We start from the raw sequence: 27,477 nt of genomic DNA, 5'->3' as shown, positions 1-27,477 counted from the left end.
GAGGGAGACATACGGCTTCGGGACATGTCGAAGTATCCCGAGTCTTTTTGATTTATAAAAAAAAGAAAAAAGATTTCATTAGCCTTTTTCTCTTAAATGGAAATACCACCGCGCGGCAAAGCTGCACTGCAGCGTTCGTCTTGACGGGAGCGTTTGAAGGCTTCATGTTTTAGGAGACAAGGCAGTAGTTCACAGGCTCGGGGAGGAGGTGGTGGTGGTGGTGGGGGGAGATCCGGGTCCGACTGTGTGCTGCTGGGCGTTTGTGATAAAGCACGTGAGGCGAACAGTCCGTCAGTCAGCAGTCAGTCATCCAGTCGAACATCAGTCCGCGCGGAACTCCAGCTGTCACCTCGTGCGCCCCGCGCCACTTCCTCGCTCCTCGGCCAGGTAAGAGGAAGCCCTCATTTTGAGAAACATAAGAGTGACTTTAAGTTTCTGACGGATTCTGATAAGAGGTGTGTTTCCCCTGCCAACTGCCACTGTTGGCTCTTTTTTTTTTTTTTGGAGGGGTAAAAAAAAGTAAATAATGGCGAGAGGATGAAGAGGCGACTGTGGAATTAAATGTGATACGTTACCGGAAACATTAGAAGGAGAAACGTGCTACAGTGTGTGTTTTCTTGGTGTTTATGGCCACGCATGTTGCATGAACAGTAAGCCGACAACATGTATTTATCGCGTTTTTTCATTACAGGCTTAGAACTAGCAATCCAATAATGAAGAAATGATAAAGTACCCGATACATCGATCTCATACAAATTCTGGGCCGACGAAGTTGTGACTGAGGATAATGATGCGTGATGTCTGCACGTTGCCATGTAGCAGTTTGCCCAAATGAATTCAAATGGAAAGTTGCTCCTTTCACATCTGTTCCCATATATATGCTTAGCCTCTGCCCTCCTCCTTCCTCCTGTTTCCAAACGCTCTCCATTGAAGCGATGATGCCCCATCTGTCATATGTGAGCAAAGCGAGAGCATGCTCTGCTCTTCTCAATTACTGAATTCTCCTCATGCCAGCTCCGGTGGGACAGGAGGAGGAGCAGGTGGGTGGCAGTCAGTTCGTTCAATCAACATGAAATATTCATCTTTGAATATACACATCATTTACTGCTGCTGCTGCTGCTGTCCTTGTTAGAAACAACCCCAAACAGAGTTGGGGCATTTGTCTGAAGCCTTTTTGTAACTGGATGGTCCATGAGTGCAGGTGAAGTTGTCTTTTAAGAAAATACAAATATAAAAACCTGCATAGGCTTAACGGGGACTCAGAGCCCCATCATCGTAAACTGGGGAGACCTGTGAGAGAGGGAGGTTGAGGGGATGAAACAGTATTTTTTCTCATTATGCCACAGTAAATTCATACAGTTTACATGACAAAGCTCTGCATGGCAACTTTCTCCCCGAGAGGCACTTGTTTGAACACGAGGCTCATGATTTGAATGTCTGTAATCCACATTGAAATCAACAGGCCAGATGAACTTTTTGGCACCCTTTCATCCAACGCATTGAGAAGGATTTTCTCCCTCCCAGAAAAATGTCTATAAGCTAATAGACGTGGGCTTAAAATCCCTTGAAAGGAAACAAAAAAAACAGCAAAAGTTTGATTTGTCTCTCTCCCGTGCGAGCTGGAGATTTCTGAAACTTTGAAATCTTATCAGAGAAAAATCGGTACCTTTCCAATCACTGAAAACTCTTCAGGAAACTTTAAATCTCCTAAGTGTCTCGCCTTGCGATAATAATATCTCTGATGTTGCCTGATGAAATTTGCCCGACTACCATGGCCCTATTTGAGTATATAAGTATTTGAGCTATGAGGCAATACAGTGAAAAGCATAGTCCCCTCATATGAGAACACAACAGTGAATAATTAATAACCTTGCTCCCAATTCCAGGAAAACAATAGCATATTGTAGGAACACTGCACTAATTTAACCAAAGGAGACAAAATGTGGAATGCGTTGCCATTGTTTTAAAGAATGTCTGCGTGAGTTTTTTGGTCACCGTAGCGACGGTGGTGCTGCTCGCCGTGCTGCATGTGTGCATTCTGTAGGGTTGCATGCTGCACGATATTGTAGTGCATAATGTTGTTTGCTTTTGAGATTAATCAGAACCCATTAAATCCCCCCTCTCTCACCTGCTGGCAGTATGTGAGGTGGAAGTGCACGTGCAGGAAGCTATTTTCCACAGGCCTCCTCTCTTGGCTGTCAGCTCCCATTAAGGGGGAAGGTGTCATATCTGTAACACAGCTGAGTGCAGATGGCAGAGTGGAGGGGATGGCTCACCGATTTAAACAATGATTAATGAACAGAGATGGAAAACAAATTACATTGGACTATTGGAGGCAGGGAATTGTTTTTATGAAAATGTTAATTGTGTCTGCCAGGCTGATGCCATGAGTGGGGGAAGGGCGGAGTGAGGGCAAGGCAGGGAGGCAACCGAGGGGCTACTGATAGGACGTCTACAGCTCCCCCGGCTCAGATTATCGGCATGTCTCAGCACGCAAGGTTTAATACCGTACCTTGGCTTTAAGACCTCTAATGTGCCATAACTTTCAAGGTTTGGCTTTTTACGATGAACTCCGTGAAGAATTGTTGTCCACCGCTGCACCAATTAGCGTTATCTTTAATAATAAGTTGTTGTAAGTGACGAGAGAAGGCGCCGCATTCTAGTTGTAATTATTGCAGGCGGGTGCAGCTGCACTACTCAGGGAGATGATGATAATTATTTTCCTTTTTTTTTTTTTTTTCATTGCCGGTTGATTATTTAAGAGCATCATACACTCATCAGAGTAATCAGGAGAGAGTGATTAGTGAAAATCCACGAGGCTAACAGCTGCCACATTAAACACTTGCCTCTGTTGCCAACACACCAGAGTCAGAGCCCCTCGCGCAGAACGGGGACGACACCAAAGCACTTCACCTTCAACTCCGCGGCCACGTGTCTTTGTTGGAAAGTCAAGGCTCAGGGCACAGAGAATTAAGAGTGAAGAAGAGCGCCCCGCCGAAAAGGCGCGTTGTTGTGCCCGAAGGTCAATCCTCAATGCTTCGATTCACCAGTGCAAGAGTGCCCTCAGTGGGGGAGTGTGAGTTTGATACGACATTTTTTTTTTTTGATAGTGCGGGAAAGACACACTCGCCGCGCAGTGACCTTGCCCTCTATGGCGTTATATTTGTGCCACAATCATGAGCGCGTAATTTTATGTTTTGAGCACAGAGAACTATATTTTAGCAAAGAAAAACATATTCCGTGCGCGCAGTTTACTCAGGTGCCCTCCCCACAAACTGGTTTTCTGCGCGCAGGCAGCCGTTGCTGCGCTCTCTCCACCTCTTCACTCTGCCCTCCACTGCGATAGCGACCCCGGTGCGTCAAAGTGGGCGAACGACGAATTCTCCGGTGAGCCGCGGGGGGGCGTTCGACGGGTCCCCGGGATCCAACATACCGGTCCGAAAGGAGATTTTCCAATTGGATGCGTGTTCCACGGCCACGTCCGCTGCTCACGCTGCGTCGCTCGCCACTGTGTAAGGCCTGCTAAACTAAGTGCTAATTCTCTTAGCCCAGATGTTGCCTGAGCACAGTCCTGGGATCCCACTGGGTTGATGAGCTCAATCAGTGAAATGATGAAAAGATGATTTTGTCCCTGTAATTACAGTGTGTAAACTACTTAGCTGGGATTGCAAAGGAAGTCATTTTCTAATTACGCTGGAACCCCGTTGTCTAATGGTGGATGTTTTGTTGTTTTAGAGAGCGCGAGAGAGAGACAGTTATGTATAGAGGGAGAGAGGGTTTGGGAGAGTGATGGGGAGAGAGAGAGGGAGAGAAAGGAACTTCACGAGGGGTCTGTGCTCTGCTGCTGCGCCTGAAAATAAGACCATCAGAAGGGCAAGATGGCTGCCAAATGAGAGTTCATTGAATTATCAGCCCAGTTAATGTGCCTTGGATTATGCTCTTTGTTTGTCAGTTTTCTCCCTTCTTCCAGTAGATGCCATAGCTTAATGAGATACTGTAAGTGGCATTACCAGACTCCTGCTGGGATTTTGTGATGACTCGTTTAATGACTTTTATTTTAGTGCCTCCAAGTGCTTCAGCAACTGAAAGTAGACACATCTAGTTTTTCCTCCATCTTTTGCTCTCTTTGGCAAATACTATGCAGCGTAAACAACACAATGCCCTCTCTTCAAACGATTTAATTTAATGGCGATGGACGCTTTTCCTTGCACCAAGGGTGTGTGGTTGAACTTTTTAAGAAAGCCAAACACGTCAGTGTGTCACGCGCTGAAGTAGCTCCATTCTTCCGAGTTCTGTTGGAGATCGCTGCTGTCCTGCGGGGTCCAACCATCCGTGTGGACAGCCTCCTCTTGAGCAAGGCATCCCCTACGCACCCCTCACCGCTAACACAACCACACCTTACGCCAAAGCTTTGTTTGTGTCCAGAAAAGAACAGGTGGTCCGTGCTAACAAGAGCAACTGTTTACACGTTGCTGATTCAAAAATACATGCATCTAAACCAGTGGTTCTCAACTGGTCTGGCTCCGGGACCCACCATCACCCCTTAATGACATTCTCAACTTCTCAAATTTATTTAATAAAAATATGGTGCAGTTTGAACCTGAGATAGTATGGAGACAGAATACGTATGCCAACACAAAAACAAGGTTAATGAAAAAACAAAACAGCCAGCTGTTAATTCTAATTTTTATTTTCCCAGGCAAAGGCCCGCAACCCACTAAAACGGGTCCGCGACCCACCAGTTGAGAATCACTGATCTAAACGCTCGTGGCCGCGCGTGTGAATGAGAGAGAAAGCTCTTCATGCGCACGAGGGGGACGAGTTGAGGACACAATGTTTATATTTCTACACACACACACACACACACATTGTGAACAAGTTTGTTGTGTGAAAGACAGATGATGAATCTGATCACCGTTGTACACTGTTGTGTTCACAAATGAAGAAACGCCGGACGGACAGAGGTCATCGCTGATCAAAAGGTTAAAATCAAATGTATTTAATAAAGGAGATGGTGTTGTGGTAAAAATAACATCTCAGCTGAGGAGCCGCTGGTCTCAGCGACCAACAGGCCCCAGGTCAGTCCTTTGACCATCCCTAGTGCCCGTCTGTCGCCTCCACCAGCGAACTCGAGAACAATGGTTCCTACAGGTATTTATACCAATGCTTAAAGGTGTGAAAGTCAGTGTCCACACCTCTGGGAGTCTTCTGGTGAGTTCAATGTAACTCGGATTTCGAATGATCCTTAGTCAATATCAGTTGTTGTTCAAGTATTACATGCATGCATTCCAGTTGATTACATTACATCAAATACAATCATAACTGCATTGGTATTATTCTATTACAGTGCAGATTTACAGTGGTTTTACAATATTGTCATTACTTTATTGATTACAGTTTCAGAATTATGGCTGTATTCTGGTGTACACTATATGCATTTTTATTAATTTTATGAACCGGATCGTCAATTTGTTTCTAATATCCTACAGCACCAACTCACACAGGTGCAAACACAGCCGGTCACCACTGAGCAGGCCTGCAAGTTTTTGTCCCCTGCAGCTTTAAGTATGTCGCCAGAGCGACTTACTTTCCCTCGTTTCGCCTGCAACGCCACCAATCTGCATTAGTGAAGGAAAACGCGGAATGAATCGAAAGCCTCCTTTCACTGAACGCGAAAATAGCTGACTCCCAAATAACATCACATCACCGCTGCAGATTTATTTTTACGGGGCACAAGCTAGATTTTTGATAGTTGTAAAAGGAGTGGCAGATATTTACTGCATCCACAACAAATGTGTATGTATTCCTTTATGAGTTCTTTAGCTATTACTCACAAGGAGCTAGTTTGTCAGTGCTGTGTGTGCTCTTTCTGTGCTCTGTACTCCCGCAGTAATGAATGGTGCTGGTTAGACTATTCGGTCTCCGTCAGGCTTTTTTTTTTGGGAGGGGGGGCCTACACAGAAGCTCCTATAGGGTTTCATTAATCTGCCTGTCAGAATGTATATGGGTGCTGTCCTTTGTACAGGTCAGGATGGGCAGCTGTGTTGCCGCTGCCCTCTTCCTTGTCCTCGCGCTTCACCCCCTCCCCCCCCCCAGGCGGGGGGCGGGACGCTTCGGTGGGTTGCAGTCTGCACACCAAAGCCTGCTCTGTGCTAATGAATACAAATGTTGTTCCGTGAAAACTGGGGTCGGCAGGGAATTCTCAGGAAATGTCTTGGTGGTATGTGATTTAGAAGTAGACAGAAATAGTAGAAATAATCTGGGATATCCACCTCAACAACACACACTGTATGATTCATAGATGTGTGTGTGTAACACATTAGGCATGCATTTCCTAGGTCAATAGCGTTCAATTCATTACATATGTATTATCTGTCAGGCATACAGCCATGCATGACGAGAGAACTAACTTTAATTAAACATCCATTTAGATTTTTGATCATCTGAACGGCAGAATATTTTGTCCTCCCATGCGATTGAAAATTGCAACTCTTATATAATGAAATTCCGCATAATACAAAAAAACATCTGACTTTCCTCTGATATATACAGGTGTGTAGTTTGTTTGATCACGACGCCCACTGCTTTTCTCCCTTAGAGATAATCTCTTATTTTAGGTTGCATTAGGTAGGTCACTGTAACTGTTGCAGGCTCATGCAACAATGTGTGGTGCATTCAGCCTTCAGTTTAACCATCCACATACATTATTTAATGCCTTTTAACCGCTGTTAAAAAGAAATATGAAAGACGCACTTCTGATCCATAAATTTCCTTCCAGGGTCAGCGCTCAATGGATTTACGATATTGCCGATCCATCCAAGCTGACATGTTGCTGCAACTGCAAAGTGAAGAGATAGCACTTCCACCCTGCTGTCAATTCAATACTGAAACACGGAGTCCTTAGTCTGATTGCAGAACAAATACCTGTAACAATGTTGGATATTGTCGGATCTGACATCATCCAGAATGCACAGCTCCCATGGCCTGTTTAATTGTGTATGTGTCACTTTCTTTTCTTTTTTCTTTCATTGGCTGTTCCAAATCACACCTGCTCCTCGTTCGTGCGCGCTCGGCCACACCTAAGAGGCGCTGCTGTGACACGACGCTTGATAACAATCAAGCCCCCCCCCCCCCACTTCAAATATGAAGTGGATCTGGTGTATGCTAATGTCCTTGGCTCACTTTCTCCCTGTCAGATGTGATTAGGTCAGGCCGGTTTCCTTACATTGATCTGCGCGCAGAGCAGACAGGCCGCTCACACCAGCCGTGGCCGCAGGCGAGCCAGCTCTTTATCCGTTTGGGGGTAGGAATATTCTCATGACTGATTGCGGTTTCTTTGGATCACCGGGCAGCAGCAGGTGGCTCAGGCTTGCTGTCAGACATTTGAGCTCAAATCTAGTGGTGGTCTTTGATTCAGGCTGCGTCCAGTTCTTGTTCCTCTTTTAATAAGTGACTCACTCAGGCTTCCAGTTAGCTGGCCATTCCAGACAGTTAGCAGGGAGCAAAACTGCATTGCAAAATAGTTAAGTTTATTACTTTTTATTTTGACAGGGAGAGTACGTGAAAAAAGGGATTAAACGGGATCCTGCAATACATAGAGAGAAACGCACTGAATCAAGAGATGCATGAGAAAGTAGTGTTAGGTCAGGTGAAGTATTGGTATTATGTACAATGAGTACAAGCAGGAGCATCTTTTACACAAGGGATAAACCAGCACTGTGCCCATAAAAGCTAATAATCAATAGATGAATTGGGTATCGGACAATTCAATTCTATGTTTATATACCATTTATTATGCCACGTATACCTGTGTAGCTGCATTTGTTGCTGCATTTACCAAAATGTGTGAGTTGTAATTAATTTCAATATCAAATAAGTTATCATAATAAATAACAATTCAGTAACTGTATACCTTTGCATTTATTTACTACATATGTTTACAAAGTTAAGAAAGCAATGTTTTAAGTTATGTATGATGTTGCCTCACACATAGAGGAATGAGTCCAGTCCCTTGCACACTGTGAGCTTCGCTGCATATCTACTAACTGCTGCTATTGGATCCATACTCAGTACCCAGATATTACTGGAAAAAGTCAGATTTGTGCATCACCGTCTTAAATGAAACATAATAATTACAAATAGAACGGAAAAGGTCCTCAATGTTTTAGTTTTCACATTCTTCATTTGTAATGAGCCCGGCCTCTTAATGTTGCGGAGAGGAGATGCCAGTTGATTCTTACGTTAAGGGAATAAAATAAAAGCACAACTATTCGGCAGTCCAAGTTATTTGATGCTGCAGATGCACAGCTATTTGAAGTTCAGTTTGATCAATCATTATCGACCAGATACAGCCCTCAAATTGGATACGCTGTGCAATATTACACATCCAAGGGTAGTACAGTAATGGCATTAATAGATTCAAATGCGATAATAGCTCAAATGACCGTAATCCTTGAGCGTTTGTGGGAGGAGGGGCGAACATCCCCCGCTCCCCCCTCTGTGTTGGTGCTGAATGCCAGGTTATGGAATATGAGGTGGATCGACTGTACTATATTGCAATTTGCGCACTATTTTTCCTGTCAGATTCTATGACGTCAATAGCGAGCTACGTTTATTCTCCACAGCGCAGAGCAGACGCGCCGCTCACACCAACCACTGCTGCCGGCCTGCGAGCTTCTCATCAACCCAATGTGTGGTTTTGTGTACATCGTTTTCATGGCTGACTGACGCCGCAGTCCAGAATGATGTAAGCCTGTGTTAATTCAGTGTGGACAGTACAGGCTTTGTTCCGTGCCCTTTGGTGCTGCACTAGAGCCGTGCAGGACTCGCTTATGTGATCTCTGCCATTGTAGCGCAATGTGAATTTGAAGCTTTGTTTTGCTGCTGCAGTTGAAGAAGGGGGGGGGGGGGCGGGGGGGGGGGGGGGTGGTAGCTTGCCAGGGAAAAGTTTGAATATTAACTGGAGTTTGCATTTTTGCATGATCAAGTTGTTTATTTCTCTTACTACTCCTGTGACATAATTATCCAGGTAAAAGGTTTTATTCAAATATGCAATAGACCTGCTGAAATGGCTTAACTTTAATCTTTTTTTTTAAGTAGAGATTTGTGAAATTCAAAGGAAGGGCAAGTAGAAGTAGACGGCCTTTGATGTTTGTGCTGCCTTAGTATTGTGTGTCAGTACAAAACGAGATCAAGACAAAGATTCTTCCTTCACCCTTTAGTAAAGACGAGATATTTGTTGAGGAAGCCTTTGTGGTTAGACTTAATCAGCGTTTTTTGACGGTCTTTAACAAAGATCTAAAACCACAGGTATAGCTATAAGACAGGATGACAGAATCAGAACTTACTTTGCTCTATTTCCTGACCTAGTTGTGTTGCATCACTAGCATTTATACAGCAGCTACAAAAGTACAGATTTCCACTGTTAATTGACAGCTCAGAGCCCCACTTACATTACACTCACCTGTTCTCCTTCTTATAAAGTTGCAATTCTTTGTATTTGAATAATGCATTTGTTTGAACATGATTAGAATAACCTTCTGTTTGTTTTCTTTTTTAAGGTCTGGGCTCCAACAAACATTTTCTCTCAACAGCATGCATCCAAATCCTGTTTCAACTAAATAAGTCGGCATACAGATCACTGCTAAACCTTCCGACCGTCCCACAAAGACACCCCGGACCACCATACCGCATCAACCACCGGGGCCTGAAAGGACAGCTCCGTTACTCCGTCCACCCATCCAATTAGGAGCCAGATGGCGCTTCTGGCCAATCAAATCATGGATGCGAGGATTCTCAGCAGCATGAACGGTAGAGCAGAGCTTTCCCAGTTCTTGAGGGTCACCAATCAGAGCATCGTCTCCCAGGTGAATTCCAGCCAGGACGACGGCCGCAAGAACAGGAAGTACCCCTGCCCGTTGTGCGGAAAGCGCTTCCGCTTCAACAGCATCCTGTCACTTCACATGCGCACACACACCGGCGAGAAGCCCTTCAAGTGCCCGTATTGTGACCACAGGGCCGCCCAGAAGGGCAACCTGAAGATACATCTCCGCACCCACAAGCAGGGCATCCTGGGTAAAGGCCGCGGGCGTATTAGGGAAGAAAATCGCTTGCTCCATGAGCTTGAGGAAAGGGCGATAATAAGGGACAGGCAGACGCGTGCTGGTCATGTCGGGCAGCAGCAGTCACCCAGTGTGAACCAGCTTCAAAACCCCCAAGTCCTACAGGCCGCGCCGACACAAGCGGCACTCATCCCCGCCTCCGGTGCCGCCGAGAGCCAGCCGCACACATCCACGTCTCCGAAGGTGACTCCCGTCCTCGAGGACCCCGTCCAGCCGCAACCCACCGGCTTCCGCTGCTCCTTCTGTAAGGGGAAGTTCAGGAAGCAGCAGGAGCTTGAGCGCCACATCAGGATCCTACACAAGCCCTACAAGTGCACCCTGTGCGAGTTTGCGGCCTCACAGGAGGAGGAGCTCATTGGCCACATCGAGAAAGCACACATAACCGCCGACTCGGGCTCGGGGCAGAGGCCCACCATGGGGCCCGGTGACAAGAAGAGGCCCGCTGGCGAGTTCCCCTGCAAGGTGTGCGGCCAGACATTCAGCCAGGCGTGGTTCCTGAAGGGTCACATGAGGAAACACAAGGACTCCTTTGAGCACTGCTGTCAGATCTGTGGCCGTCGTTTCAAAGAACCCTGGTTCCTCAAGAACCACATGAAGGTCCACCTCAACAAGCTCGCTGCCAAGCGCAATCTCCCCGCTGAACATGAGGCCTCTGTCAACGTGGAGAACCTGACACAAGAGCACCAGAGCAACCTCTACTCACAGTACATCACCCGCATTCACAACAGGTTCCTGACGACGGAGAGAGCCGACCATCACGACTACAACCGACTGCTCGCCACTGCTGGTGTCGACATGACGGTCCGGGAGATGTTAGGGAGGATGATTTCCTCAGGTCCGGGACCTTTGACGGATGCAGAGAGCTCCACCTTACTGGGCTTAAATCATCTCCACCCTCAGCTGAGCTCCACCGGCATGGACTACCTGCAGAAGGTCATGTCTAACAGAGATGCACTCAACGGCGGCAGCAGCAGCAGCAGCTATCCAGGCTGGCAGATCATGACACCGGGGCTGTCTGTTGAACAGCAAATGTTCGGTCTTAATGACCAGCAGCAGAGCTCCTCCTACCTGCCCGAGAGATGTCTCCCTGCAGACGACAGCCACCCGGACTCTCAGGCCATCAGCAGGCCCGGTAGCCCGGGTGGTGCGAGTCGTCACGGGCCGAAGGAGATCCCCCCGGAGACAGCGAGCACCCACTCCGGCAGCGACCTCGATCCCCGACCTCAATCTTCTTCTCCAGTTACAGGTAATTCAGTAATTGGCCTTTTTTTTTTTTTTTACAGATTTTGATAAATGTCGAGGTAGCATATTTATGTGCTTTGACATCATCCGTTGCATTATGGGAACTGTCGGATCCTGTGTTTCCGGAGCTGAAACCCCACACGTCTCCTTCTCTGCTGCTTCAATTTTCAACATTTTTTAAAGTTAATTTTTACTTTTAAATCTCGAATTTTTACAACTTTTTCCTTTAAGAAAAGGATTAAAGCTTCCCCCTGGATGGAAGTTAAGGTTTACTATATGTTTAGAATCGTCTAATCTGTGTCCACACACTTAATTACTCTTTGTCAGGTGTTTCCGTTGAGACGATGGACCTTTGTGGTGGAAGATTTTGCACAGACAATCGTTAAGTAAGAAACAAAGGCTCTGAGTCAAGTATGTCTTTTCTCTGTTTATTTCCTTGGGTCACAAGGGTCACAACAGCTACGTGGTCAGTAGACTGTCAAGAACCTCCTTCCTGCCCCCAACACATCAAGGCAGTTCTTATACCTAAGTTTAGATATCGGTGGCGTCAACAGAAACCTTTGACCATCTTGTTGAGTATCTACAGCCAGGGTACTGGGAACATCTTATCCATGTAAGACACGTCAGTTCTTTGACCGTATCCTTTCTCTCCCAACATGCTAAAACAAAGGTGGTCATAGACATAACAAACACTTCGTTCAATCTCTACAGCTATGACGCTGGAAACATCTAATCCAAGTGGGAGACGTCAGTTCTTATGTCAGGGCCTTTGTCATCTAAGCACTTGCAACTAATAAACTGGTTATACAAATGAAGCATTTAAAAGGGTTACATATCATTTTCCCATTACACCTTATTACGAAGTCTAATTAAATCAGCTTACAATATCACGACAAAGGATCAAATCTTGGCATCTCATCACCTTGTCTACGTGGAAAATAGAGTAGCAAAGTGACAGCTGTGGCCTCATCTTTCTTCTCACTTGGTGTGCGCGGACATGAAGCGCAGGATCAGCGACACCGCCACAGATATTACTGTCATCTGCAAAGACTTTGTCTTCCTTTAAAAGATAATGGCATTGTGTTGGATCGTAGGGATAATTAGTACCCTCCATTTCATATCCGTCACATCCCCACCCCTTGCCTACGGGGGCACAAGATGTTAATGCATGCCATCTGGTGTTTTTAATGATTTGATATATACCACCCAGTGATTTTTATGATTTGATCTACCACCTGGTATTTTTATTGATAGTCTTGTGTTCCACCTGGTGATTTGGTTGATTCGGCTCTCTGGGTAAATGTCTTTCTTGTCATGGCATCGTGCTAACATGTTATTGTGAGTCCAAATTACTGCTCTAACAGCGTTGTTAAGAGAAGAAAAATAAATCCAAACTTCTCTTCTGTTTCTTCATCAGCTTATGGCTGTGGTTGTTTTCCACTGGAGTGCTGCTGTTATGTACGTCCAAGTCTGCCACGCTCGTGTTGGACTTGATCCAGCATCCTCTTAAATGATGGCCGTATAGCAGAGATAAATGGATCAGGTCTAATCTCATTAGATGTTTTGTCTCCATATTGTACACACATACTGGTATCTGCATATTTACATGTAAATGCTCGCCGTTTATGGTCAAATCCCTCTCTGGTTGCTCTTTAAGACAACATATTCAAGCTCTGTTGTTCTTACTTCCCCTCTTCTCCCCTATCTCCAAGACCATACGGTGTCACTTTCAGGAACATTTACGATAGCCAGCTAGTTGAGGATTTGAGAGCACACAGTTCTGGGATGCACATTCAGTATCAGACTCTAATTTCAGTCAATATTAAGCATGGAAACTAATTCATTGGTCAGGCGTCATTGCTTTAGTCAATGATGGATCCGGCAGGCTCTCGCTCCCCCTCTCCTCCTCTCCTCTCTGTTCTTAGTCTTGTGTAATGGTAGACTCACTCTGGGGGCTTAGCACCGCATTGTTTAGCGCTGACAATATATCCCAGAGACCTCTGCAGCTGCTCCCTGCACTCACAATGACAGATTAATTAACACAATCACACGCTGCTGGCCCCGGCTCAACACACAGGTCTGCTGCGGGACAGATAGGTAAATCCTACACATATGGAGAACACGCACCACTTGATGAGGGTTTAATAACAGGGATAAGTTTTCTCGGAGGTGGAGGGGGGGGGGTTTGCAACTGATCAAGTCTGTCTCTCTCGATGGCTGGTTGCGGAGGAAGACAGGGGGAGAGAGTGAGTGTTTTCTAATTCAGGAGAGCAGAGATGCCGAGGAAGAATTACCACTGCCAGATGTTCGGCTTGAGGAACATTGATTAGTCCAGAATTACTGAATGCATTATTCATAGTCAGCCTATGGTGGTCATGAAGTTATTGATGTTCTCAATATGGATAGCAAATATAGTACAGTCATGGCTGTCAGAGTGACAGACGGCGTCTCTGCTCGATACATTTCAGATACAGTGCTGGATTTAGATTTTTAACTGCAAGACGCCCCGGCATCTCAAATTAGAAATTGCATTTTGATTTCGATAGAAGGCGTGTGTCCTGAATTACTTCTCTCAACGTCTCACCAGGACCGATTTGAAAATGCACTTGATTCTAATTATAATCTGAGATTAAGACTAACGACTCTTCTTAAAATGATAAACTAATGAAGGCTGCACGCTTCAGGCCTCTGACCTACATTGGACCAGTTAGATCCGGGCCCAGAATGAAAACATGCCTAACAAACATAAAATGGTCTGACAGTTATTAATTAGTCCCATTCAAAACTCTTAACCCTTAGGTCAATGTGCAGACGCCATGTAATGATGTTGTCCCCACATGCATCTTGTCTCTTATTCCCTGCTTTTAACACTTCTTTCACTGCAGGAGTTACAGCTGAGAAAGGACACGCGGCTGCAAAGCCGTGACTGGAAATATCAGCAGCGCTTTACCCAGAAACGCGTGGATAAAGCAAGCTGTGTCACTTTTCATTTTGGCCGTTCCAGCTACATCCCTCTATTCTTTGTGCCAGACACTATCGGCATCTTTTAACCAAACAAGTCCTTTATCCAACTCGGCCCTCGTGTCTGGCTCAATAAATCCAGCTCCTTGCTCGGAGATCACAGCCAGCCTGACTGTTTTGTCGAAACTGATTACCTGTTGGCTTTTCTGTCTCCCTCTCACTTCTGTCTTTTAATCCTCTTCTTAATTATTATTGCAGATACGAGGCTCAAATTAAGCTCAAAATGCTTGTTTTCCTAGCATGCAGATAAAAAGATTTACCCAGGGAGTTCTGAACACCTGCCTTGAAATATTGTTCCACCATCTCCTGAATGCCATTTGGCTTAATTGACTTGGAAACGTCCCAAATGCGTCATTGACTATGTGGTCTAATTAATATTAATAATATATGCTATTATAAACATCAAAGAACATCTGGTGCCCCTGTTTCTCTCACCAGTCTTGTGTGTTGCTCGCTCTCTCGCTCTCTCCCTCACTCTGTTTCATCTTAAACCAAACCAGCTACCGTGCATTTCAGGTTGGCATTTCAGGTGCTTGATTGCATTTATGAAAAAGAGCCCAAACCTATATACCGTGTGTGGAGTTTGATGTCTACAATATAACTGACAAATGCCTATGTAAGCATATAGTGAGCCTGTGATTGCACTGACAGTGATATATGGTTGTAAATCTGCAAAGCTTATTTCCATATGAAATGAATCGCTCGTCCGAGCCCGGCTGAATGCTTTTTTTCCCCAGAGACACAGCTCACTTGAGGAAATATTTACTTATTTATTCACCTTTCTCCTCTGCCTTTCACATCCAGTAAGAGCAGATACCTCATACGCATCACTTCATTAGTTGCTCTGTATTAGGTGAGAAAGGCTGGGGTTTGTAATGACGCAGTAATTAGAGTTTTGGTTGATAAATCTAAGCTCCAAAATGACTCCCCTCACATAATGTGAGCCTCGGCAGTGTAAGTAAATCTTAAACTGATTAAGTTAGCATGAACCAGGCAATCACAAAGATGGCACCCGTCCAAACGAAGAGAAGAAATAGGCAGAGTCCTCCTTCTTTGTGCTGTTTTACTGCTCCCATGCAGGAGGGCAAATGGCTTTAGGAGGCTTCACGCTGAAAGATGAGGTCAGATATGTGTGTTTTCTGAGCCGGCCGGTAATGTCATTGTAATTTAAGCCACAGAATAATTGAGATGAACGGCTTGTCTGACACGAGTTCCATTAAGCTGTTTGGATCTTTTTTTAAATTCCTTACTGGAGACATGGGTGTGGCATCGCTGAAGCCTCTTTCCCGCTCTCACGCACGTCTGCGTGCGCACAATCAACTGTACACACTTTAGACACAAACAGTGCAAACGGGGGGGAGACTGCACTCAGTTTTACGGGAATACATTTCAGCAGTGATTTTGAAATGTCATGAGGTTCGGCGATTTCTTATGTTTTAAGTGGGCTTTATTTGAACATTTGAAAGTCGAAAAGTCAAAAACAGCCTTTATTTCACCGCCATTCATCTCACAAAAAAAAGGGAAATAACAACCACAGATCATTAGATTTGGATTTACCTCAGAAAATTACCTCAGGGTCAGCTCTTGAGGTGTATGAAATTTATATTTCTCCGGCGGGGAGGAATCACTGTTGTAACTCAGATATTAGTCCATTAAAGAAGAACAATAAGGCATCACTACGCATAGAATTAAATTAACGGCGGCGGTTTTATCTCCCGATCCCAGACACATCCCTAAAAGACACAGTATAATGTATGACCTGACCTTCAAATGCCAGGAGAGTGTTGGGCAATAAACTGCCAATATTTGTGGCTTAATGGTGTCGGATGACTTTTACTGTAATTGGAATGGCAGCGAAACAGCTGGGCTGTTTAAAGACAGTGCAAGGCTGAGGTCTCAGACAACCACTAACTCAGCATGGTCACAGGGAGTGTGTTTAACCCTGGAGGGAGCTCCTGTGATGGCTGTAATGATTAAACTGCAGGTAAACAGAGGGAAGAAGGCATTTAAATTACCTTTAATTAAAAGTTATGGTGAGCAGGATCAAATCTTGTTTCCGGATGGATATTTTTCATTGGCTAAAAGGAGAAAAATCACCCGTTGTCATTTTTAACAATAATACACTTTGTGCCTTTTGAATTATGGCTCCAACATACCATTTTTCACAAGTATGAAGCAAAAAATAAACTCAGCCACAGTGCACGGCGCAGTTAATCAGAACTGCTCACATGTTGGACTTGGGGAACCCACTTACTGGTTTTGATGGAACGAGGTTCTTGTCTGCGACATCTGCCTCCTTCTACTTGCTTTGAATTTGACTGTTTATTATTTCTGGAAGAATCTTGTTTGGTGTTAACATCTTTGGGTGTATTTATTGCACATGGTGGTGGCGTCCATACTGTAAGATGATGGATCGCTGGAGCTGAAAGCTGATTACAAGCTTGATTTACTGCAGGGCAGCGCTTAAATCATTCAACTCAGCCTGGTGTGGGATTGCAACATTTTTCATGTTTAGACAACGGTTGTTGGTACATACTCTTCTCAGAACTGGATGCTCAGTGCGGCTCATATACACGGTTTCCCTAATTTGATTTGGATTGTGTTGTGTCTCTGCTGCTGTCGTCTGTGCTAGGTGAGAAAGCCTACAGGTGTCCGCTCTCCGGTGACTACGCCGCTGCACAGACGGCCTCCCTCGCCTTCCATCTGGATCGCTACCACTTCCCCCAGTGGCAAAGCAGCAGGGGTCCTTCTTCTCCACTGCAGCCCACCAGCAGCAGCAGCAGCTGCTCCAGTCCCAAACCCAACCCCAGGCTCAGACCCAGATCCAGGGAAGACTGGAGCCCAGTCCGCTACCTCGGTCTGGAGGGCCGTGGCGAAAACGCCGGCAAGCGGCCTGACCTCGCCGACCGAGAGGCAGGTGGAGAGGGCTCCTTATCGGCCCAAACCAGGAAGTCCCAGTACGAGCCTTTAGATCTGTCTCTGAGGCCCGAGTCGGTCACGTCTCATTCAGGCATGTCTCCGGCTGCGCTGGTACAGATGTCCGGCGTTTTCAGCAACGGGCTCTCCTCCTCCGTTCCCCGCGGGCCACAAAGTTATCACTGTGACCTTTTGGCGCCGGGAACAGGAGAAGAGGTGAAGGCACAGAGCGCCGGCTCCGGCGGTCACAGCGGTGAAGGTGAATTCGAGAAGGCAGAGCTAGCGAGGGGGGACGAAAGCGATGCCAAGTGGAAGGTGCTGAAAAATAACATCGTGGAGCCAGAGGAGGCGAGGCAGGCCGATTTCCAGAGTCCCGGCGAGAAGAAGCACAACAAGGCCAGACTTTGGGGCAGAGCTGTGGCCAAATCTCCCATCTCCTCTTTGGAGAACTTGACTCCAGGGCAGGCGGATCAAGTCCAGTACCAGGGCGGCCTGCTCTCCTTCTTCAGATCCCAGGGGAACCTGAGTGGCACGCCTGCGAGCGCCAGTCCGACCGACGGCGGCAACGTGGACAAAGATGTCGCATCAGGTGAGCTTTCTCCGTCACGCTTGTTAGATACAGCTGTCACTGTTATCGGATGGAGCCGGGTCGGCCTTGGGTTGGAAGGTATCTACTGCCACCTAATGGACACAAGCCAGTCTCTTTTTTCCCCCATCTCGTTACTTAGCTGCTTTGTACCAGCCGATATGAATGTGATAGGCCGCTGCAGATGGCCGTGTGACAATATGACAGTTTGCTTACATAATTCTAAATATAAGCGGCCGACTAGCATACATGGCATCGTCGACCCCTGGGACACTGTTACCAAAAATAAAAAAAAGACGTTTTTTGGCACTATCGCCCTCATCATCACCTGACAGAGGAAGTGTAGAGTGTGTGTGTGAGTGTGTGAATAATTCAAGGCAATTACAAACAGCACACCTCCTCCATGCTTATAGCACTTCATCCTTTTTTTATCTCTGATCTGAAGTGAGGCCTAAAGAAGACACAGGTGTGTGGTGCTGATTACCCAACACTTTAAAGGATGATATAATCTCCTCGTGTGTGATAGGTTACAAATCACCCAAACCAATGGAAGCCCACTGATGGAGAGGCTTAAACTCTTGTGCTGGTGCGATATGCTCACTGAGTGCAGATTTAATAATGCCGTCTCTCAAGAGAGGGAATCCAACAGCTGGGGTCTTTGATATGCATGTATTATGAGTGCAACATGATACACCTTCCCTCTGATCCCCCTCTTATTCAGAAACTCAATATGTTCATGTGAAAGACAGGAAAGTGCCTGTCTACTCCATTCGCGATTAACATCTGTTCCCTTTCTTTTTGAATCTAACAGCAATATGGGGTTTTCTATTTGATTGTACAGATGGTTATAATAATATGCAAAAATCGTCCCCTCTCCTTCAACTCCTGTCATGGCCATTGCACTGTTCATGTGTCTTTCTGGCTTTTATCAAATATAAAGTTATTACAGTAATTACAAAAAGAAAGATGGGAATTTAGAAAAACTGGGCGTTTGGAGCCGTCGTATTTCAATTCCTTCCTTTTTAAACCATGTTTATTACCTCGTGTACGGCGCAGTATTCTTTTACCATCACTTGTGTCCTGAAGCAATCTGGTCGATCGTATTTGTTTCCTGCTCAGGGTTACCGTGCTACAGATTCACCCTCCACGTTTGTCTTTCAACCGGGGACACTGAGACGAGTAACTGACATTGAGAGCCTATCGGGTGTCCTCTAAAACTGAACTAAGCATGTGGCCCGGCAGGCTGTCCTGTCTGCAGTGTTGACCAGGTAGCTCTGTCACTTGGCTGTCTCCTGTTGCCCCCCCCCCGCCCGCCCCCCCATCCTCTCCATACTGTACGCCACGTCGAGTGGCATGGTGACATATTGCCGGGCAGTTTGGACATGGAGTGATGTGCTTGTGATGACAGTTCAGGTCGGTAATTGGCCAGATGATGACCTCTGGTTGAACCTGTCTGCATGCTCATTAGTCTCGCTGAGAACCTCCCTTGGGTGTCAAACAGAAACACTCATCGCTGCGCTGCTTCGATCGAACCACTAGGTGGCAGCGTTTACCACCCTAACAGTTAAGCTGTGGCGGACCGTCGAGATGTCTTGTAGCAGGTACTATGGCATGCTTTCATTTTTCACAGGCATAATTAGGAAAAGGATTTGACAACACAGTCATGTGACGCCGACGGTGCCTAAAGGTTCCTCCGACTTTAAACCAGCTAACCGGTAAACTGCAGCGGCTGTGTCTTCTGCGACATCAAAACAGGCCTCTCAGGCGCATGAGAACAAGAGAATATGAGAAGATCGAAAGGATTAAAAATGAACACACAACAGAGGACAGAGGGAAAGAAAAGCCCCTGATTTGAAAGGTTGAAAGGGGTGAGTCATTATCTCATTGTCTGACCTCTGCATACCCTCCGCGGAGAGGGTGACAGCGAGCGAGAGAAGAAGGAGAGAGAAAAGCAGCGAGAAAGATCACCATAGATGGAGATAGATGGAGCGACAGCGAGGTGAAAGAGGAGCGGTAGTGCGGCTGTCTCCGCGAGCAGATGTCGTTTGAGGGCAGCGAGAGGGCAGCGCGGCCTGCCTTTTGTGCCGCGCTTCTCCCCACAGAGATAATGAAGGGTGGAGCACTGGGAAGGATGTGCAGTCATCACTCACTGTCTGTGTGCCATCAGAGCTCAGGCCTGCGTCATCCGTCACCATTCAGCTCCTCTGGCCCCCCGTCAGCCCCACCACTGTCATCATGGTCATTATCTCGGCCCGTGACACACAACCCCACTCACCTCGCGCGCACACACACACACACACACACAAACACACACGCTATTCATGCGTACAGGTGCGAACAAATACATGTTTAGGAACTAGCGCTAATATGCACCCAAAGTATAGTATATAGTATAGTATTACATTTTATGTAATATTTAAGTTTCCACACCACTGAGATTGGTTTTGACAGCTTTCTCTGACACAAAAGAAAGTTACCAAATGTTAAATATGAGACACAACCCATGCAAGAACATGGCATAAAACATTTGCAATCCGTAAATTTCTTTAAAGCAAAGGTGGGCCAGTTTAGCTCAACGTCCGGATGCCAATGGGATCATGATTATGTTATTTGATCACATAAAAACTCAACAATGGAGTTGTTTGATACTGCTAAAGACCGAAGAAGAAGATCGCATTTGTTTTCTTCTGACAGCTAAATTCCCCAAAACCACTGCATACCGGAACTACGTCTTTAACCAAATCACAAACGTTCTATTTGATTATGTAATAATTTACTAAAACGGTCCGGAATTCATTAAAACCTCAGATTTTTAGATAACGCTACTGTGCTACATTTGTTTTGGTACCACGATATTCTGAGGTCAGTCACATTCATGGCAATAGAAGGCTACGAACTTGAACATGAAGGAAAAGTTCAACATTTTTAGTTTTCTTGCTTAGTGCAATAAGAAGACGTCGCCATGATATTTGTACATTAAATATAAAGCTACAGCCATGAGAAGGATACCACAGCTGGCATAAATATTGAAAACAAGACACCGATTTGGCTCGGTAAAAACGACATATTCATATATATATATATAGCTCCTTTGTTACATTTGAACTTGAGAAGTGAAACGACACACCGTGCTTTTGAAGAGGTCTGAGGAGGCAAGAAACACAAGTGGTCAAATGGTTCCTTAGAAAAACCTCCCGAGGTTGGCTCATGTTTTTGACAGACTGAGGTAAACGATTTACAAAGCAAACTGTCTATTGTAAACATTTGTCACAGTTAATGACTTCCCGGCTAATCTTGGACCTTGCATACGTGCTGTAGTTGTGCAAGTTTCCTGTGCTTCTCCTTTGGTAATCTGGCTGTGCTGTTAGCTTGTTTACCATCTGTAATCTGACTGTCTGACTGCCCGTGTTTCTTGTCTGACTTCGTTATAGTGACGTTGCCGTGTTCCCAGATCTCAGCAAAAACTCTGGTGAGTATAATATTATCATAACAGACACGAATAATGGCCAAAATTACACAACACCCGAGTTGTAATAAACCAGATACGGTCCAATGTCAGTGTTATGCAGTCAAAGTCAGTCATCACTCATTCTGTTCTTCTTACTTCACTATTTCTGTCAATACGAAACAATTCCACCCCTCTCATTTCCTGTCCAGTATACATCCGCGCGCGCGTGTGTGTGTGTGTGTGTGTATTGGTTTTCGTGTGTGCGGCTGGGCTGAAGCTGCGGCTCGATCGGCGCATGAATGGAGGGTCATGTGGTGAAGAGATGGATGGCTACGGGCCCACTGCTGTCTCCTCTAATTGTAAAATATTAGTTACATTAGACTGCGGCCTGTGATTAATGGAACTTATTTGGAGGTTGCCCTCTCCTGGACCTCCCCTCTCCTCCGGTGGGGAGGGAAGAAGGAACAGCAGACCCAGGGAGGTGATGGGGCAGAGAAGAGAAAGAAAGGCGAGGAGGAGGAGGAGGGGGGGCAACAAGCGGCTGATGCAAACGCGAGACCTTTTGGCTCATTGTTAACTGATGTTATGAGAGTGTAATGGGCTACACGGCTGTTCACAAGGAGTGAATTTACGAGATTTTAACAAGATTGGGGCAAATCTGTTCAGTCTCGTCGTTTATGGCCGATGTGTAACGTTTGCCAAAGTGGGGGTTTTGTTTTTGCTAAATGCTTCTATTCATGACAGCAATTTTAATAATTAGGATTTCTTCCCACAAACCGTTGTGGCGAGTTTAACGCCACAAGCCGCTCTGTACCTGGAGTTTGACAAAGCTCTACTTTTACAATTGTTCTCTCTCAGGCTTCCTGCATCAAAACGACTACTCCTCCACACAAACACCCGCACACACCCACCCACGCACACACACACACACACACACCCACCCACCCACGCACACACACACACACACACACACACACACACACACACACACACACACACACACACACACACACACACACACACACACACACACACACGCCCTCTGTGCCATCCTAATGATATCCAGATGTGTCAGGCCTTATCCCCACTCTGACTGCCGTGTAAATGCCTGTGTGTGTGTGTGTGTGTGTGTGTGTGTGTGTGTGTGTGTGTGTGTGTGTGTGTGTGTCCTTTACGGCCATCAGGTTATTATACACCAACAGATGGAGCATTACCTTTCATTGCTCGCGCCGTCTGTGAGTTTCCCCACTTTTCCGCCGCAGAAACACCTTTTTTTATGTAGATGTAAGAGCGAGTTTTTTTCGGGCAGCTGTCTCCGGCTCTGGTGAGGACCATGATAGAGAGGGAAGAGGTGAAGGCGGGGTGAAAAGGCTGAGACAGCCCTCAGTTTTTGGGAAGTGATGTTAAATGACATCAGCACGTAATGGTTTACTGTAACCATGAATCACAGGGAAACACATTAAAGTGTTAGACGGAGAGGGGGGGGGGAGAAAGTCATTAAATGAAGTAACATCTCAGAAATAGCACCACGGCAAACAAGGACACGTGCTTGTCGAGGTAGAAAGTTAAATGAGTCACCCAGCACAGTTTTGGTTTTGATCTCAGCTCCACCTTGGGGCTTCGGTGCCATAGTGTTTTTTGGTCTCATTGAGGTCACGTGAAGGTCTGGAAGCCATTAGCGTTGTCTGTACGTTGGAGGTGCACTCTGTGCTTCGTCGCGTAGATTCACTCACTTGTTTTGTAGCCGAGTTACGTTGCGGGCGCTTAAGAGGGGGACGGACGGGAAGTTTTGGCACGCCTGGCCTCCCAGCTGCAGACGTCTGTCATTCCTCAACTCAACACTTGTGCGCGTGTTTATTTATCTGTGTGCGTGCGTGCGCCTGTGAGTGCGTGTGTGTCGTGAGCAGGAAATATGCTACAATGAATTAGAACTCGCTGGCCCTTTTTATGAAAACATGTCAGCCCATGAAGTGTCAGTGTTAGAGCAAGTTGTTATTATGAGAACACATTTTTAGACTGTTATTTTGTTTCTACCAAATCAAAGTGACTCTTGGCGTTATATGGGTGCCACAATCCTGAGCGTGTAAGTTTTGAGCACAGAGAACTATATTTTAGCAAAGAAAAACATATTCCGTGCGCGCAGTTTACTCAGGTGCCCTCTCTACAAACTGGTTTTCTGCGCGCAGGCAGCCGTTGCTGCGCTCTCTCCACCTCTTCACGCTGCGCTCGCTCGACTTGCAGCAGCGTTACACAACGCTAGTAGAACTACCTACAGCATCACGGAAGCTCAGCGAGTTGTTGAAGTTTGCAGCATTTGTGCTAAATGCTAATGGCCTGGATTAAAACACGTGCTGTTCTCATCATTTGCTTCGGTCATGTCTGATGGTGGCTAGCCGGACTTGTAATATCACTTTTTTTCGTCTTCTTTAGGAAGCGTTGTGATTGGAGACCAACAGCCAATCACAATTGACCTTCTTTAATTCTCTGATTGGTTGGTTTTGTGGCACAAATGTAACGCTGCTGCAAGTCGAGCGAGCGCAGCGTGAAGAGGTGGAGAGAGCGCAGCAACGGCTGCCTGCGCGCAGAAAACCAGTTTGTAGAGAGGGCACCTGAGTAAACTGCGCGCACGGAATGTGTTTTTCTTTGCTAAAATATAGTTCTCTGTGCTCAAAACGTAAAATTACGCGCTCAGGATTGTGGCACAAATATAACGCCATATTTGCCCACTAATACGGGACTTGTTTGAGCGCACATTGGCTTTCTTTTCTTCCCTGACGTTTCACTCCCTGTTTAACTCCCTGTTGACCTGTCAAAAATTACATTTAATATCCAGAATCGCAAACATACCATTTCTTTTCCACAAAACTTTTTCTATTTGACCGGCTGGGACAAAGGCTTGAACTCGACAGTGTCCTGAGTCCGTTCTCTCATTGATCTCTTCCAGCCCGGAAGCCGTTCCAGTGCAGGTACTGCCCCTACAGCGCCACCCAGAAGGGCAACCTGAAGACCCACGTCCTCTGCGTCCACCGCCAGCCCTTCAACAACAGCCTCTACCCCGACCGCCGCTTGCGGCGCTCGCACGCGCCCCACAGGACCCCCAGATCGCCCCAGAGCCTCGTAGGGGAGAACCTTGGGCCGGGACGAGACCACCACGCCGGCGGGACGCCGCTCTGTGAGACTTAACGCCGGCACCGCAACGGCAGATAACAGACAGCCATGATTATTGTTTTAGCTTCGCCCCGAGAGGGGTTAGAATGATTGAAATTGTAAAAAAAGGAAGAAAAAAAAGAGTCAACATTCCAGTGTTTACTTGAAGAGCCACAGTACGTATTTATCTATAGTAAATGAGCTGCCTATAATAATAATAATAATAATGATAATAATAATAATAAAGTCCGTTGTGATGTGAAAGTGTAGCGAGGCTGTTTAGTGCCGTTCATTTTGTCAGAATTGTCCAAGTGATTCACTTGTGTTTACACGCCATCTATCAGTTCAACACTTGTCCAATAGGGAGAATGTACCATGCCGGCCCAAAGCGCTTGTTCTTTCATCCAGTAAATATCCTGTGTTACATTTTTGTGAATATCGCTCGATTTCCCTTCCAGTCCAAAAGTCTTGTCTATCTGTCAGGATACGGGGGCCATGTTCGGGCTTTAATCGCGGCAGATGTAATGAAGTAGAATGTTGCACATCGGAGCTCCATTTGTTCTGGATTCCTCTCCAGGGAGAAAGCTTCTCTCACATATAATTATTGCCCATTAACTCCTGCGCTTCGTGCCCTCGTGCTCAATTAAGGGGAACCAAGGAAATGGAAAAAAAAGTGCAGAGATGCATTGACAGTACATTCAAATACTCAATTCTTCTTTTTTTTTTTTTTTGTAAATCGAGTGGAACCAGTCGCGTGTGTATGTACGTACTGGATCTGCCCACCAGGATGAAATAGGCCCAATCCACACGGCCACCGTGTCGTCTGCCGCTGCCATCTACGGTAATTTTAGCATGATCTGAGCTGCCTCAGCCTCCTGTGCCAAAAGCCCGCCCGCACACCCAGAGATCACCTTGGGCAGCTGTGTGCCTGCTCAGCCGAGGCCTTGTAGCCACAGCGACATGACTTTGACTGACAGTCGGCCTGACAACTCCATTCATGCGCCACCTGCTAGCTGTCAATCAGGGTGGCCATCCTAGTGCTATTGACGGAGCTGTCAGCCCGTGTGAGATGTGTCTGTCAAAGCCCACCCACTCTGTCCCCTCCCTCCCCCCCCCGGCGCCCGCCCGGGCAGCCTGACATCCGTTTACTGTCCCCTTTGCGTCGTCCTGTCCGTCTCCCCGTCTTTCCTCCTCTCCGTCCGTTCGTCTCTTCTCTTCCAGAGACACGCCAAGCCCCTTAATCCCCGATCCAATCACGGATTCTTTGGGCGCACTTTGTCCCCCCCCCCTTACAAACCTTCTGTGTTGTTTTTTTTCTTTCTAATGGACTGCTCCACAAACACTTCTGCGGGTGACTCAGGCCTGATAAACATGCCGTTTTGTTTGCCGCTTCTTCCATTTGCGTGTACGCCATCACACGCCACTACTGCCAACGATCCTTTCTCTTCTCCCCCCCCCGCCTCTCAAATTCTCTCCCGGCCGCCTCCATCCTCCTCCTCACCTGCTCACTCGACCCTTCATCTCTCTCCAGCTGACAGGTGGCGAGGTCCAGGCCTCCAGCTGACTGGCTAATCGGAGACTTGTCATACCTGTCAATAGCTTTTCAGAGCCGTGCCAAGCCAGATCAGGCCGGGCCAGACCACCCCGTGAGTTGACCAAGGGCACAAGAGTTTTTGTGGCGATTGCAAGAAATGCTCCAGAAAAATTCCCAGCGTTGGGGAGAAGGATTGTGTCACTTGCGCGCCTCCAGCAGCCCTGTGGATATGGATCATCCCTAAGGCCTCATCCTGTCAGACCTCCTAATTAAGCGCAGTTTCCCTTAAAGCAGGGCCCTTAATTAATGCTGGGGAAGTTTGTTAATTACTCCTAACGCTGATGAATGTTTCAGTTAACGCCTCGCAACCGTAGTCAATGTCATACTCTGTGTCGCTGCTCCGTAAGGGCTCGTCTTGTTCTCGGCGCTCCCGGTGTTGCTTTACCTTTTGAACTCAAGGACTCATTCTGTCATCAGTTTATCTATAAAGTCAGTTTGCGTGTTATCAGGTGCTGTCATGCGTCCAAAGCCTCATTGGCTTAACAGATAAGTGAAGTACACAGATGCCGAATTCCTCTGTTATATCCAGCGGAGCTTTGGCTGACCTTGACCTTTTTGCAGGGGGAATGACATCCTGTTTACCTGCAGTAAATCAATCCCCATTCTCAGACACCTATAAATAACCCTTCTCTAGAGGGAAGGCAGACATGCCATCTCACAGTATTTCTGATGGTGTGTGTTTTAGATACGGTCTTTCTGTACTATGCTCACACTTTCCTTTTTTTTTCATTCATTCATGAAAATGACAATTTTTTTGTTTTTTATTTTTCTGTTCCTGATCTTTGTACTCCTGATCGTTATCCCTCTCGTCGTCATTACTAGTTAAACTTGCTTATCTGAAGACCGTGTATGAGGTCTCTTTCCCAACCTGAATGAGAGAGGCGGGCCATGTACAGCTAATCAGCCTGAATAAGTAAAGGAAACAGTTTGACAGGCCAGGAAATGAGAAGTAATGAATCCCTAATCACAGTCTTTTACAACCCTTGCAGCACAGATGAAAAATTAAAGGTAATTAGCTTGCACAGTTGTGAAAACAATATTTAAGACTGTTGGCATCACATGGCACAGACTTAACAGATTTTCAAAGCTGGCAACATACATCAACACAGCGTTGAAGTCTTAATATCAAGCTGTTATTGGAAAAGCTTTCCCGGTGTAATTTTAGTGACTGATCTAATGAGGGTATACAAGTCTCTCCTTTTTTTCCCCTCTCCTCTCACAGGCAATCTGGCCAAAAACGGAAATGTGATAAATGTTTCACTTAGTTTATCTCCCGTGCAATTTTATCCACTAAGGAAAAGAGGGATTCATGCCAGCAACATGCTTCTGAGACCCAGCTTTGGTTAAAACAACACAAGAGCGGAGTGTGTGATAACATTCGTTCTTTGTACTGCACACACAC

General features: G+C 46.2%; 1 protein-coding gene across 2 annotated transcripts; it reads left to right on the top strand.

Annotated features, from left to right (window-relative positions):
- The first annotated feature begins 255 nt into the window (after window positions 1–255).
- Window positions 256–24,750, top strand: LOC120812874 (zinc finger protein 536-like). 2 transcript variants are annotated; one of them, XM_078097040.1, is made up of 5 exons: window positions 256–387; window positions 9,561–11,367; window positions 17,017–17,889; window positions 21,318–21,355; window positions 24,279–24,750. In XM_078097040.1, exons 2-5 carry the CDS (start codon window positions 9,756–9,758, stop codon window positions 24,336–24,338), a joined length of 2,583 nt encoding a protein of 860 aa, XP_077953166.1. In that variant the 5' UTR covers window positions 256–387; window positions 9,561–9,755; the 3' UTR covers window positions 24,339–24,750. The 2 variants fall into 2 exon arrangements, with proteins under 2 accessions (XP_077953166.1, XP_077953165.1); XM_078097039.1 differs by lacking the exon at window positions 21,318–21,355.
- Window positions 24,751–27,477: the final 2,727 nt, after the last annotated feature.

Source organism: Gasterosteus aculeatus, chromosome Y, assembly GCF_964276395.1.
Source record: "Gasterosteus aculeatus chromosome Y, fGasAcu3.hap1.1, whole genome shotgun sequence".
NCBI lineage: Eukaryota > Metazoa > Chordata > Actinopteri > Perciformes > Gasterosteidae > Gasterosteus > Gasterosteus aculeatus.
This window is presented reverse-complemented; position numbering and strand designations above follow the sequence as displayed.

What these genes read in the sequence shown, in the direction of transcription:
- LOC120812874 (XM_078097039.1), top strand. Translation starts at nt 9,756, where the DNA reads ATGGCGCTTCTGGCCAATCAAATCATGGATGCGAGGATTCTCAGCAGC. An exon ending in ATCTTCTTCTCCAGTTACAG is followed by an intron (nt 11,368 to 17,016) that starts GTAATTCAGTAA and finishes CGTCTGTGCTAG; the next exon opens with GTGAGAAAGCCTACAGGTGT. An exon ending in GGACAAAGATGTCGCATCAG is followed by an intron (nt 17,890 to 24,278) that starts GTGAGCTTTCTC and finishes GATCTCTTCCAG; the next exon opens with CCCGGAAGCCGTTCCAGTGC.